Raw genomic sequence first — 14,810 nt, 5'->3', positions numbered from 1 at the left:
CCTGAACAACCACATTTTTAGTGCGTGGCAAAAGCTCACTAAAGAGGGGGCATGGCGGGGTTCCCTAGGGAGGGAGTTCCACAGAGTGGGGGCCACCACAGAGAAGGCCCTCTCCTTCGTCCTCACCAGCCTAGCTGTCCTGGCTGATGGGCAGACAGAAGGCCATCCGAGGCTGATCTTGTTGAGCAGCCTGTCTGGTGTTGCTGGAGGCACTCCTTGAGTTAGGCTGGGCCGGAACTGTATAGGGTTTTAAAGGTCAAAAATAACACCTTGAATTTAGCCCGGAAAACAACTGGTAACCAGTGCAGCTCCTTCAGCACTGGAGTGATGTGATCTCACAGGCAGCTGCCTTTATTCAGGCTAGCCCCCCCACCCCACCCCGCGTTCTGTACCAGCTGCAGCTTCCGAACCATCTTCAAGGGTAACCAAGGGGCCAAGGGAGAGAGAAAGCAACAAAGATGGATAAAAAGGGACAAGACCATCAAGCAACGTAAGGCTAGAGAGAAGTTTATACTTGATAGCAAACATAGTAAAGGAAGGCAGTGAAGGGAAACATAGAGAGGAGAAACATGATTAAATGTGGGAAGAAAAGTTAAAAAGAGCAGAAGAACGAAGAACACAGACAACAGGATTAAGCTGAGAGACAAGACAATGAGCAAAACATTACAACAGTCGACACAAGGTAGAATGACTGTCTGAACATGCCCTTCTCCCCGTGGTGTGTCTGAGAGCCAAAGGAATCCATGAGAGGATTTAAACTACACGATAATAACATATCAGAAGTTGTTTTGTTTCTTAAGCACCCTACTAGAGCAGCCTTCCCCAGCCAGCTGCCTGACAGAAGTGTTGGGCGACATCTCTCAGAATCCTTTGCAAGTGCACTGGCTAGGGATGGTGGGAGTTGTAGTCCAACACATCTGGAGGCTGCCTGGTTGCAGAATGCTGGGCTAGTGGATGAATAATTCCGGCCTCATCTCCCTTGAAAGGTAACAGTTTGGAGACGTAAACTAGGGACTGACGAACATAGAATGATAGTAGGGTTGGAAGGGGCCTATGAGACTCTCAAGTCTAACCCCTGCTCAATGCAGGAATCCAAGTCAGAGCATCCCTGACAGATGGCTGTCTAGCCTCGACTTGAATGCCTCCAGTGTGGGAGAGCCCACCACCTCCCTAGGTAGTTGGTTCCATGGCCATATTGCTCTAACAGTCAGGACATTCTTCCTGATGTTCAGCCGGAATCTGAGCCCATTATTCTGTGTCCTGCACTCTGGGATGATCGAGAAGAGATCCTGGCCTTCCTCTCTGTGACAGCCTTTCAAGAACTTGAAGAGCACTTTCATATCTCCCCTCAGTCTTCTCTTCTCAAGGCTAAACATGCCCAGTTCTTTCAGTCTCTCCTCATAGGGCTTTGTTTCCAGTCCCCCGATCATCTTCGTTACCCTCCTCTGAACCCCCTCCAGTTTGTCTGCATCCTTCTTAAACTGTGGTGCCCAGAACTGGACACAGTACTCCAGATGAGGCCTAACCAGTGCTGAGTAGAGGGGAACTACTACTTCCCGGGATTTGGAAGCTATACTTCTATTAATGCAACTCAAAATAGCATTTGCCATTTTTGCAGCCACGTCACATTGTTGGCTCATATACAGCTTGCGATCTACAACAATTCCAAGTTCCTTCTCGTTTATAGTATCGTTGAGCCACGTATCCCCCATCTTGTAACTGTGCATTTGGTTTCTTTTCCCTACGTGCAGAACTTGGCATTTACCCCTATTAAATTTCATTCTGTTGTTTTCAGCCCAGCGCTCCAGTCTATCAAGATCACTTTGAATTTTGTTTCTGTCTTCCAGGGTATTAGCTATCCCACCCAAATTTGTGTCATCTGTGAATTTGATACATTTGCACACAAATTTTTGTGTCATCTGCAAATTTGATCAAACACGTGATGTTCGATCTCATTGAGGTTCCCTGAATTCCTCCTTGAAGCTCATTTCACCTTGTTCACTTTCCAAAATGCAATGATCTTTAAAAAAAAAATCTAGAAAAATGCACATTTTTAAAAGGGTGCACCCCAGATGAGTACTTTCCTCCCATAAGCTAAAGCGTGAAAGTATGGACTGGGGGGGAGCGCATTTGCACAAGTGCACACTTTTGAACATGAGCACAGTTTCAGGGTTGCGCTCCTGTTCGTGTTCAAGGTTGCAAAAGAAGCATTTGCATGATTTGTGTACAGGAACAACGTTCTTGTTCAGTTTACACAGGGGATGTACATGTCTATGAGAGGTGTTCTAATATGGCACCGCAATAAAAAACAAATTGACCTGCCTGTTAAAAGGAGGACTGGACAAATTCATGATGGCAGAGAGGTCTATCAGTCAGGAAGGGCTGTTCCCCACATGCCCACCTTGCAGGCTTCCCCAAGGTATCTTGCTGGCCAATGTTGGAAACAGGATACTGGCCTAGAGAGACTCTGTCTGATCCAGCAGAGCTCTTTTGTTCTTATTAGAGATGGAACCTCCTTTTCCTGAGGCAGTGTATCTTGGAGTGCTAAATGCCTTACTTGTGGCTTTCCCATAAATATTTTGCTGACCACTGTTGAAGATAAGTCGCTTGACTGGATGGAGTCTGATAGGTAAAGCTCTTCTTAAATTTTAAGGCAGCCTTCCCCAACCTGGTGCCCTTGAGAGGTGTGGGACTACAACCCCCATAATCCCCCAGCCAGCTCTGAGGCATTAACAGGATTTAGAGCCCAATCCATAGCTGGAATGCCCTCCCCTTGGAGGCCCGATTGGCGCAGACACTGGTTTCACTTCGGCGCCAAGTTAAAACATGGCTTTTTGTCAAAGCCTTTGAGGGCTAAATGCATTCCCTAAAGTAGCACACTGTTTTAATGGTTTTATTGTTTTAGATTTTAAATTGGTATTAGCTTCCTTAATGGTTTAATATGTTTTCAGCTGATTAAATTATTTATTGTTTTATAGTGTCTACGTTGATTTTATCTGTACACCACCCTAAAATCCTAATGAGATAGGGCGGGATAGAAATGTTTGAAATGAATAAATAAAAATAAGCATGTGCAAATGAAACAACCGCATATTGTCCCTGTTTACCCCTCCCTTACTTCTGAGTAGACATCCAGAGGCCTGTCCTGCTTACTTGAGAGTAGACATGCTGCTCAAGCTTACTTCTGGGTAGGCATGCAGAAATTCAGTAGCTGAGATGCTGTTTGAAAGTGCTGCTGAGGGATCCAGGCCCGCTTACTTCTGAGTAGACATACAGAGGCTTGTCCTGCTTACTTCTGAGTAGGCGCAAAATCGGCGAGAATCACCTGTTGGCCCCACCCATAGATGGAATGTGACCTCCAAGATTAGAATTCGGCTCTTGGACTGAAAAAAGGTTCCCTACCCCTGTAATAAACGTTGTGGACAGCTATGCTGTTTGTACTCACTGGATACACGACACTGCAGAGAATGGGAAAGCTCTTATCTGCCTGTGGATAAGAGCCTCTGGCTCCAAGTAGCTGTCTATAGAACAGCCTCTCCCATCCAAAATCTGGTGACACAGTTCTCCCTGGTTGATTGCCGCCTTGATGAACCCAGACAGAAATGCTGCTGGAGAGAGGAGCTATCGCAGAGGTGTCACTGAGGCCATGCCTACAAGTTTCCCTGACCTGTCTCCCCTTCCCTTTCGATCCAGCCATTCTTGAACTTTATTGTACTGAAGACCAGTGATCTAGATCAGCGGTGCGCTGGGCAAATGGGATCTACCTGTAGATCTCTGGGGGCTTTGCAGTCTATCAGCAAGGGTTTCTGACTACCAATTGTCTAACAACAGCAACAGCGAAGGGGGCTCTCTGCCAAAAGAAAGACAGCTCAAAACGCCTCCCAATTAAAACTCCTTCTGCACTCCAATGCCACTGGAACAAGTGTGTGGGGTGAAGGCAAAGGGGACGTCAATGGCAGCCGTTAGAGAGCCTTAAATATTGCGTGGCACTATCACAGGCTAGTATCACTTCCCTGTCGCCTTCACTTTGTGCAGTACAAGCTGCACCAGAGTGCAGAAGGCGTTGACTGTTAATCTGGTGTTCACCCTTTAATGTAATGAGTCTAGTATATTTGTCTAATACTTTAATACAACTGTGACTTATTCATACAGTTTAACTGTAAAGCCTCAAACTGGTTCAGTCTGAAACTTTTAAAGATATATTAGTGACTTATTAATGCAATTTAATAATTACACTTAGTTTGCCTAATAATTCAATCTGGTGTTTAGCGAAGGGGAGAAAAAAGACAGCACGGGGTGCTTTTGTTTTGTCATGGTTATTTAGTTGCTGTTTTCTCTACGGCAACATTTCTCCTCCTTTTAAGTAATAAGTAACATCTCCTCTCTGTCTCGGTTTTCATTCACCAAGTTAGCAATGCTCTTGAGGTACTTCACAAATTCCATCCGGACATCCTCAGGATCTTCTTCGAGGCTGGAGTGGATCAGCTGAAGCCTGTTCAACGGTGAAGCTTTGAAGTTTAAGAGGGAAACCATTAAAAACTGTGCTTAGGCAAATGTCAACTATACTTCTAGGCAAGAGCTGGAATGTAAGATCGACAGCCTTACGCAAATTGAGACTCTCGGTATCTCCTGCAGTGCCTGGCTTGTGATGAGCGATGAGGAGACACTGGCTCTCAAGCAACTGCTGCTGTTGGACAAAGCAGGAGTGCCACATCTCAATCTCCTTCACGTGACTGGGCAGGTCTGGGCTGAAGACTATAACAACCCCGTGGGAATCTTTCATCAGAGCTGGCCAGCAGGACTCGAATCTGGATGCACAACAGAGAAACAGCGTGCCTGGGAGCATCCGATGCTGTTACAGTCCGCGATTCTGCAACCAGCGCGCAGATGTTGTGCGAAGCAGATCACGTGCACACCACATGTGGTTGATGCCAAACTCCAGCAGGTGGACATCTGGCTTTTCTGCAATGTCGCCGGAGCTACCCATTCTGCCTTGCCTGGAATTTTATTCTTAGGAGAAAAAAAAATCTAGGCATGTAGGGAATGCTGGGCCTGTACGTTCACATCTTACTTATTTATTTATTATTAAATTTATTTATTATTAAATTTATTAATCGCCCATCTGGCTGGTCACCCAGATACTTGTGTGTTTCCGGCAGGCAGACAGTTGTCCACTGTATGAATAGAATGCTGGACTACATAGGCCTTTGGTGTGATCCAGCAGGGCTGTTCTTATGAGGGGACGAGCTCACGTGTGGCTGACTGTATCCCAGGCTGCAGGACCTCTTTCCGTCTGAGAGCCAAATGGCATTTTGGAGAAGCTCTCAGGGGCCACATTCCAGTGGTGGCTGAGTGGCCAAAGGAAAAGCGGGTGGGGCCAAAAACGCCAGCCCATTTTAGCTTAAAGCCCTTTCTGCCAGTAACTCAGCCTTTGGAGAGGCATTTCGACTTTTTAGAAGGGGGGGGGCAGGGGGAAGCCTACACAAAAGCCAGGAAACCACGGAACTATCTTTAGGACACCAGGCTCGTCCAGAGCGAAGTTCCTCAGCTGAAATTGCTGCATGGCTCCTCTACCTGGGATCCCAATTCCCAATTATTTATTTAAAGTGTTTTCCCCCCACTCCTCAGCCAAAAAAGGCTCCCGGAGCAGGCTTACAATCTCAAAAAGACACAATACATAATGGAAAAAGGAATGGGGAGGGAAGAGGAAAAACTTAAGCACACTTTTTAGCAGGCTGGTAGAATGTCCATGCTTATTCTCTTGCCTCCTGGGGGGAGGGGGGGGTGCAGTGGACAGTCCAACTGGAGCAGGCCCTGATGTTCCCTTGGCCAGTTCTTGTCTCCCCCGCTCCATCTTTGTTCTGACAGAGCCACTGATGTCAGTTAGCCCTGTGAGGGGGGCAGTCCCACTGGAGCAGGCCCAATTAACCCCTTCCCTGATGCCAAGCATGCAGTGGTCTCAAGGTCTACAGGGAAAGGTGAGAAGCCTCTCCCTTTCACTGATTCCTGCCAGCTGGGATGGCAAAGACCCCTGGCGTTGCCCAAAGCAAATGTTAAAAATTGGAAAATCAGATTTGGGTACTCATCTGCTCTAACCGGCTTGACACATCTTGCCATGACCCACCTCCCTCCCACCCCCAACAGATCAATGGCACAATCTGGACTGTAGCATAGGTCACAGAAAATGGTTCCAGTCAACCCAAGGAATTGAATTATAAGTAGGGTTTTAAGAAGTCCACTGGATCAACTAACCCAGAGGTACGAGACTCACATTGGTTGGAGGGCCAAATTCCATAGTCATCAGATGCTTTGGCACATAACTGGCTAACCCACCCAGCGTGGGTTGTTGTTGAACAGTGGGTTATCGTGTTGTCTGAACGCAGCGTGTTTTCCTCAGGGTTGCTCATTAGCCACGCAGTGTGGCTTGTTAACCACCCTGAGCGACCCAACAAAAAAACATTGGTTCTCAAGGTGGCTTGTTTGAGAAAAATAAACCACGCTGCATGGTTAGCAAACCACCCTGTGGAAAATGCGCTGCGTTCAGACAACACCCATGGTGGGTTAGCGTGTTGTGTGAACCCAGCCAAGGTTCAATGCATCACACCAAACCATGGCTTGTGCTAACTGTGGTGGAGAAGCCAAACCATAGTTTTATCTTCCGATGTATGACCAGCGTATCGTCATTTAGGGCACCTTGCCTTAAGAACATAAGAAGAGCCTTGCCACTGGATCAGACCAAGGCCTAACTAGTTCTGCATTCTGTTTGCATAGTGGCCAGCCAGATGTCCATGGGACGCTCATAAGCAGGGCATGAGTGCCACAGCACTCTCCCACTGGAGTTCCCCAGCATACTGCCTCTGATACCAGAGGTGGCATGTAACCATCCTGACTAGTAACCGTTGATAGCCTTCTCCTCCATGAATTTGTCTAATTCCCTTTGAAAGCCATCCAAGTTAGCAGCATTCACTCCATCTTGTGGTAGTGAATTCTATACATTAACTATGTGCTGTGTGAAGAAGCCCTTCCTTTTATCTGTCCTGTATCTCCCACCATTCACCTTCATGGGATGACCCTACTGGGTTCTAGGATTATGAGAGAGGGAGTCTTCTCAGCTTTGTAAGTGCCTCCCGCCTCCCTGAGTAATGGTTGTAACTCCGGTTTTCCGATTCAGACATCACGCCAAACCGTGGCGTGCAACGCCACCTTCGAACCATCATTTTCGAGTCTGCTTTGCCAGCTGATTGCAAGCCGTGGTTTGTCAATTCAGACATCAAGCCAAACGACAGCTAAGCTTCCTTAACTACGGCTGGGAGTGGTGTCTGAATTCAGAGAAATCATGTTCAGAGAGTTCGCCAGGCATGTGAGAGGCCCACTTACCTTTGATCACCTCCACAGTCCCAAAGTTCAAACCGACACCCTGCTCCTTTGCTGTTTCCACTGATAAGCGGCTTCTCATATTCTAGGATCCTGAAATTTAAAAATATATATTTATATGAGTAAAGAAAGCTGGCATTCGGTGAGCACTGTTGAAGGAAGCAGCTCCCATCCACATGGGGCTGGTCCCATTTTCAGATGTCTGTTCTTAGTTGCTTAGCCACTGTTATGAGGCAGGGACACTTCTTGACCCATGTTTCAAAGTAAAGAGGTAATCCCACCCTTGTATTTAACTACTACCCTGGTCACTCAGGAGGCTAGGGCGCCCATTTTAAGTCTCTGAAATTATATACCAGCAATTTAATGGACTACTGATGTTCTGGCGCACAAAGGGTGGTTATCAAATCTATCCAATTCTAACCATGCTGAAATCAAAACTAGTCTCTCAGTATGCATATGCAGGAGAGCTATGGAGTTTAAAAATCCCATACAACATGGCATTGTTTCAAAACAAACTGTTAAAGACTATTTTTGGTGTATCAAGGAGTAGTCCTCCTTCATTTCTACACTCAGAAACTGGTGTAATGCCAGTTAAAACTAATATTATTAGGACCTTTAATCATTGGCTCAATTTTTTTTCTCTTCTCCAACCAGATTACTCAAATTGTGTTTTTTAGAGCAACTGAGAGGTAATCCATCAAATACAGTATCTTGGTTTCAGAGATTAAGGGCACAATCCTATGCATGTTTAGTCAGAGAAAAGGCCTACAACTCCCAGCATTCCCCAGTCAGCCTTGCTGACTGGGGAATGCTGGAAATTGCAGGCCTTTTCTCTGTCTAAACATGTATACGATCGTGCCCTAAATTCCCAAATTCATTATTATGGTTTCTCTACCCAATATTTCACTACCTTAAATACAGCCCACAGTAAATGAGTTTTTAAGGAGAGGGTTTACAGTGTTTCTATCCAATTGGATCTTTCTACAGTTTGCAGGAACATAGCACCATAGTTTGCTAAGACCAAGAATAATTTTGAATGTGACAGGTATTTGATTCTTATTTCTAATCCTCATCTCAGATTAGCTCTAACATGACTAAGGCTGCAGCAGATGAAAACGGCAGTTTTGGAAGGGCGTTTTAAGAAAACACCATATGCCACCAGACTTTGCCCTTGTCATAGTGGCAAAGTGGAGGACCTATTCTATTGTTCTATCTTTTGCCAAATTCGTTCTAAGTATTTAGATGCACGTTTTGAGAAAAAGTCCATCTGGTCCGACTCAGAAAGAATAATTTTTTTTGTTTACATGTCACAATAAGACAATTCTCCTGGCAGTGGCCAGTTTTGCCCTTGCAGCCCAAAGCTATAGAGTAAATATTTTGACTTTGCAAATTGATTAAAAACGTGTAACATAAGTTTTATCTGATTTTTACTCATCTGTGTTTTTTGTATGCTTGTTGTAACCATTGGTTGAAATAATAAAAGATTGATTGATTGATTGATTGATTGATACTAGCCTGGTCACCATGGGTGACCAGGAATTCTACAGAGGTGAGTGAACAGGCTGGTGGAGAAAGGATCGCACACTCCATTCCTTCTCTGAGCCCAGCATAGAAACCAAGCAGTTGCTAGGAGACACACACACACACACACACACCTACCTCTTTGCCTAGGATAAACATTCAGCTCTCCATCCCTCTTCTGCTGGCTCCCTGCAGGTTACTAAGTTTTCTTGCAAGCTAGTAACTTTTGGGGGCTTATTTACAATGTTGGGTAATCATGTCCCATTTTAAGACTTTCCTAGTAATCTATGTGTACTGGGCTGTATGTGTATTAAATGTTAACATTTCATTTCTTAAAGAAGTACCACGGTGAATCAATAAAGTCCAAGTGGCTTTATACGGAGAGAAAACTCAGCAGTTGATTTCTAGGAAAGATTTTGGATTTTGCAGCCATGCTGTATTAGAAGAGATCAGTGCCTTGGTCAGGCGCGACGGTAGCGCACTTCCAATCCACCTGCTTGAAACTCACCTTACTCCATGTGTTGGAATGTAGCTGCTGATGCTTTCAGTGCTCTCCGACAAGAAATTTGCCAAAACAGATTTTCCAGCCTGTCATAAATCAGCACATTAGTCAGATTTAGCATTAATAAACATGCCCTGGTCTCCTCTCGTTTAGACTACTGTAATGCGCTGTACGTGGGGTTACCCTTGAAGACGGTTCGGAAACTGCAGCTGGTACAGAACGCGGCGGCTCGCCTGATTAAAGGCAGCCGCCGGCGAGATCACATCACTCCAGTGCTGAAGGAGTTGCACTGGTTACCAGTTGTTTTCCGGGCCAAATTCAAGGTGTTGGTTTTGACCTTTGAAACCCTATATGGTTGCAGCCCAGCCTATCTTAAGGAGCGCCTCCAGCAGCACCAGACAGGCCGCTTAACAATATCAGCCTCGGATGGCCTTCTCTCTGTCCCATCAGCCAGGACAGCTAGGCTGGTGGGGACGAGGGAGAGGGCCTTTTCTGTGGTGGCCCCCACTCTGTGGAACTCCCTCCCTAGGGAACTCCGTCATGCCCCCTCTTTAATGAGCTTCCGTCGAGCATTAAAAACGTTGTTGTTCAGGCAGGCATTTGGGGTGGGTTAGGGTATTTTAGAAAATGTTTTTATTGTAGAATTTTATTGTTTTAAACTGTTTTTATTGTATGTTGTACATCGCCCAGAGTGGCTGGGTGACCAGCCAGATGGGCGATTAATAAATTTAATAATAAATAAATAAATAAAAATAAGCACAAGCGGGGATCTCCAACAAAATGTTGCAGTGGATTCTCCAGCCACAAGCAAGAGTACTCCTATTCAGGGATGCTCCGGCCGGCCTGGAACAGGTACCTTGTAGTGCTGGTTTGGGCTTGCAGAGAACATGCCTCCCACTGCTGAAACATTATGTAGTGCTAAAGGGTACAGGACTGGGGCTGGCTGAAAGAAGTATTTTTACACTGACTGGGTTCACACAACATGATAACCCACACTCAGGGCTCCTTCACACTGGGCTTTTACCCTGTGATTGAGATAGCTCCTTCACAGAAGTTTGTGGGCTCTTTACATGATGCAGTGATCATCCCAGGAGTCTCCTGCACTAAATGCCCTTTGTTCCATTTTTAATGAGCTATCGAATTACCCCATTGTGTTCAGCTTCAGTTTCCTCAATGAAAAGAGGAAAAGCTGCAAGGAGAGGAGCTGGACCAATGAAAGATAATGGAAGGCTCAGCTATGGGGGAGAACGGGGGGGGGGGGGGAGGGGACGGGGGGGGGGAAGGAAGCGCACGCAAAGGGAGTCCGTTGTGATCCTGCATTTAAAACAGAAGCAGAAAGCCCCTTTTTAAATGCAGAACTTTAGGCTGGTGCAGAGATGCCCTTAGTTGGCTGAGTATGGGCTGAGTGTGGGGTGTCACTGAACCATGCGTTATCGTGTTGTCTGAACCCAGCCACGCTAACAAACCATGGCTTGTTAACCATGAACATCCTGCAGTTCACCCAACAACAAACCAAGGTTCTCAAGGTGGCTTGTTTGGGAAAAATAAGCCACCCTGCAGAAAACACACTGGGTTCAGACAACACGATAACCCACAGCAAAACGACAACGGTTATCATGTTGTGTGAATCCAGCCATTGGTTTTGCATCAATCAAGGCTTTAGGGCAGGGGTGGAGAACCTGTGGTGATCCAGATGTTGGTGGACTCCCACTTCTATCAGCCCCAGCCAACATGGCCACTGGCCCAGGATGATGGGAGTTGGAGTCCAACGACATTTGGAAGGCCACAGGTGCCCCACCCCTGCTTTAAGGCAAACCATGGGGTTTCATCACACATATATCCTACTGCCCTTTCTCCCAGGGGTTTAGAATATTTGGAGGCACCCAGGTTTGGCCATGTTATGCAGAGGAACTCACTAGAAAAAGCAATTATGCTCGGATTGGTTAGCAGCAAAAGGAAACCTGGCCGCCTAAGAACAAGATGGCTAGATACCATCAAAACTGATACCAACCAGAGCATGGAACAGCTCAAAGAAATAGTACAATATCAGGATACGTGGAGAGAGATGATCCATAGAATCACCAAAAGTCAAACACGACTGAATGGATAATATCATCATCATCATCAGGTTGGAGGGATCTGGAAAAAGTGCAGATGTGTAGATTTGGAAAAAGTACTGAGGAGGGCAACTAAAATGATCAGAGGACTGGAGCCACTCACCTATGAGGGAAGGTTACAACAGCTGGGATGGTTTAGCTTGGAAAAAAGAGGGTCAGGGGAGACATGAGAGAGGTGCACAAAATGATGCCTGGTGTAGAGAATGTGGATAGGGAGACCTTTTTCTCCCTCTCGCGTAATACTAGAACCCAAGGATCACCCCATGAAGCTGATGATATCCTGATGAGCAAACTAGCTCAAAATGGGCTAGACGAAACAACGATCCGGTGGATCCACAGTTGGCTACAGAATCGGACTCAAAGAGTGCTTATCAATGGGACCGTCTCAAACTGGGGAGAGGTAATGAGCGGAGTACCGCAGGGCTCAGTCCGGGGCCCAGTGCTCTTCCACATTTTTATGAATGACTTGGAGGAGGAGGTGCAGGGAATGCTGATCAAATTTGCAGATGACACAAAATTGGGCGGGATAGCTAATACCCTGGAAGACAAAAACAGAATTCAAAGTGAACTGGATAGACTGGAGTGCTGGGCAGAAAACAACAGAATGACATCGAATAGGGATAAATGCCAAGTTCTGCACCTAGGAAAAAGAAACCAAATGCACAGTTACAAGATGGGGGATACGTGGCTCAACGATACTATAAACGAGAAAGATCTTGGAATTGTTGTCGATCACAAGCTGAATATGAGCCAACAATGTGATGTGGCTGCAAAAAAAAGGCAAATGCTGTTTTGGACTGCATTAATAGAAGCATAGCTTCCAAATCCCGGGAAGTACTAGTTCCCCTCTATTCAGCACTGGTTAGGCCTCATCTGGAGTACTGTGTCCAGTTCTGGGCACCACACTTGAAGAAGGATGCAGACAAGCTGGAGAGGGTTCAGAGGAGGGCAACAAAGATGATCAGGGGACTGGAAACAAAGCCCTGTGAGGAGAGACTGAAAGAACTGGGCATGTTTAGCCCTGAGAAGAGAAGACTGAGGGGAGACATGATAGCGCTCTTCAAGTGCTGGAAAGGTTGTCCCAGAGAGGAAGGCCAGGATCTCTTCTTGATCATCCCAGACTGCAGGACACGGAATAATGGGCTCCAGTTACAGGAAGCCAGGTTCCGGCTGCACATCAGGAAAAACTTCCTGACTGTTAGAGCAATACGACAATGGAGCCAATTCCCTAGGGAGGCGGTGGCTCTCCCACACTGGAGGTGTTCAAGACAAGGCTGGACAGCCATCTGTCAGGGATGCTGTGACTTGGATTCCTGCATTGAGCAGGGGGTTGGACTCGATCGTCTTGTAGGCCCCTTCCAACCCTACTATTCTATGCTTCTATGATTCTAAGCTGATGGGTGGGAGATTCGGGACAGATCAAAGGAAGGACGTCTTCGCGCCGCGCAGAGTCAAACCATGGAATTCTCTACCAGAAGTTGTAGCGATGGCCACCGCTTTGGATGGCTTTAAAAGGGGGTTACACAAATTCCTGGAGGAGAAGGCTACCGAGGGCTACTAGTCCATATGGCTCTGTGCTACCTCCAGCACCAGAGGCGGTGAGCCTATGTGCACCAGTCGCTGGGGAACATGGGCGGGAGGGTGCTGTTGCGCTCATCCCCTGCCTGTGGCTTCGGCTGGTTGGCCGCTGCGCGAACAGGGCGCTGGACTAGATGAGCATCCTTGGTCTGATCCAGCACGGCTCTCCTCACGTTCTCATGCAGCTGTCTTGGAGCTCTCCTGCTCCAAGCATAATGGCAAACCGCCCCGCCGCAGTCTGCCATGAAAACGCCGGCGCGGGCAGCGTCCCTCTAGGCGTCAGTAATGGCCCGGTGCTTGCACAGGAGGAACCTTTCCTTTTCCCCCCCCCTCCAGGTTATCTTTGGCCCCCTCCACATCTTATCTCTGGGGGTACACTGCCTCTGGACATGGAGGCTCCACCTCCACGGCCAGCGCCTCGCGCCGCTTGCTCCTAGCCTGCAGAATGAGGCCTAATCCGCGGGCGGTGAGGCGCCTTGGTCCGGGGAGCGGTTTCCATGGCGCCTGGAGCCCACGAAACACGTCCCCTCCGTCAGATGCGGAGGGGGAAAAGGATGGAGGGCGGCGGGGCAGGAAATGAAACGGCGGGGGTCCCCGCTTCCTCCGAGAAGGCCCACTCACCTCGCTGGGGCCGACGAAGAGGATCTTCACTTTCAGCATCCCCCTTCCGGACTAGGCCGCACAGCCTCGGCCTCGCGTAGGAAACCAGGCCGATCAGAGGGCCGGAAGGGCGGGCGAGATGATGCTGGCGGCTCCGCCCAGCCAGCGACGCGGCGTTGCTAGGCACGGTTGCTAAGGGCGGGGAGAACTCGGTCCGCCCGCGGGAGAGCGGCCGGGCTGATGGAGTCTCTCATCCCAGGCGCAAATCCAACAGGTGCAGCTTCCCTTGGGGAACCTTCCCAGTTGAATTGCTCGCTTTTCACGCAGCTCAGGGCGTGAGGAACCTCTGCACCCGCAAGATGGCGTTGGACTACAACTCCCATCATCTCTAACCCTTGGTCATGTTGGCTGGGGCCTAACAACAACATCTTGGGCTGCGGGGGTGTTATGTATTTTATTTATTTATTGCATTTATACCCCGCCTTTTTTCCTCTTGCAAGGAACCCAAGGCGGCTTACATTCTCCTCCTCCTCTCCATTTTATCCTCACAACAACAACCCTGTGAGGTGGGTTGGGCCGAGAGTGTGTGACTGGCCCAAAGTCACCCAGTGAGCTTCCGTGGCCGAGTGGGGACTAGAACCCGGATCTCCCGGCTCCCAGTCCAACACTCTCGCCACTGCACCACACTGCAGTGTTACAGATTCCCATCCCTGAAGCGGATGTTAAAAGTGTTTGGGGGGCATGATGGGGGAGCCGGTGGTAAATCTGTGCCTGGAATGCGCAGGAGTATTGTAAGGGGCAATCCTGTGTATCTTTGCTTGAGAGTAAGTGTCACAGAATTCAATGGGAGACTGCTTCTGAGTAAACATATTGCACGTATGTTATCTTAGCATAACATTCCCCGACCTGGTGGCCTGCAGCATAGGCTGGCTGGGAGATTCTGGGAGTTGTGGCCCAACACATCTGGAGGGAACCAGGTTGGAAAACAGCAACCTTGTAAAAGGGAGGCAGCTGTTAGATATGTAGTCACATACACACCTGTTGTTACGCAGGAAGCAAAGGTAGCCTTGTTGGCTGCAGGAAACATGCCAAAATCCATATTAGTTGTAATATCTTTA

At 47.7% G+C, this 14,810-nt stretch overlaps 1 protein-coding gene across 2 annotated transcripts; it reads right to left on the bottom strand.

Moving 5' to 3' along the window:
• Nucleotides 1–4,200: 4,200 nt before the first annotated feature.
• IFT22 (intraflagellar transport 22) lies at nucleotides 4,201–13,766 on the bottom strand. 2 transcript variants are annotated; one of them, XM_084822953.1, is made up of 5 exons: nucleotides 13,714–13,766; nucleotides 9,404–9,483; nucleotides 7,378–7,467; nucleotides 4,606–4,808; nucleotides 4,201–4,508 (listed from the first exon to the last, which is right to left on the bottom strand). In XM_084822953.1, the coding sequence occupies exons 1-5, from the start codon at nucleotides 13,750–13,752 to the stop codon at nucleotides 4,360–4,362; spliced, it is 561 nt and encodes a 186-aa protein (XP_084679079.1). In that variant the 5' UTR covers nucleotides 13,753–13,766; the 3' UTR covers nucleotides 4,201–4,359. The 2 variants fall into 2 exon arrangements, with proteins under 2 accessions (XP_084679079.1, XP_084679078.1); XM_084822952.1 differs by having other exon boundaries at nucleotides 4,201–4,808.
• Between the last annotated feature and the right edge of the window lie 1,044 nt (nucleotides 13,767–14,810).

The sequence above is a fragment of the Heloderma suspectum genome, chromosome 16 (genome assembly GCF_057233095.1).
Source record: "Heloderma suspectum isolate Gila_16-S chromosome 16, 16-S_ref, whole genome shotgun sequence".
In the NCBI taxonomy this organism is placed as follows: Eukaryota; Metazoa; Chordata; class Lepidosauria; order Squamata; family Helodermatidae; genus Heloderma; species Heloderma suspectum.
Note: the sequence above shows the minus strand (reverse complement) of the source record. Positions and strands in the feature narration are given on the sequence as shown.

What these genes read in the sequence shown, in the direction of transcription:
- IFT22 (XM_084822952.1), bottom strand. Translation starts at nt 13,752, where the DNA reads ATGCTGAAAGTGAAGATCCTCTTCGTCGGCCCCAGCGAG. An exon ending in ATTCCAACACATGGAGTAAG is followed by an intron (nt 7,468 to 9,403) that starts GTGAGTTTCAAG and finishes TTTAAATTTCAG; the next exon opens with GATCCTAGAATATGAGAAGC. An exon ending in GACTGTGGAGGTGATCAAAG is followed by an intron (nt 4,809 to 7,377) that starts GTAAGTGGGCCT and finishes TTGTGCATCCAG; the next exon opens with ATTCGAGTCCTGCTGGCCAG.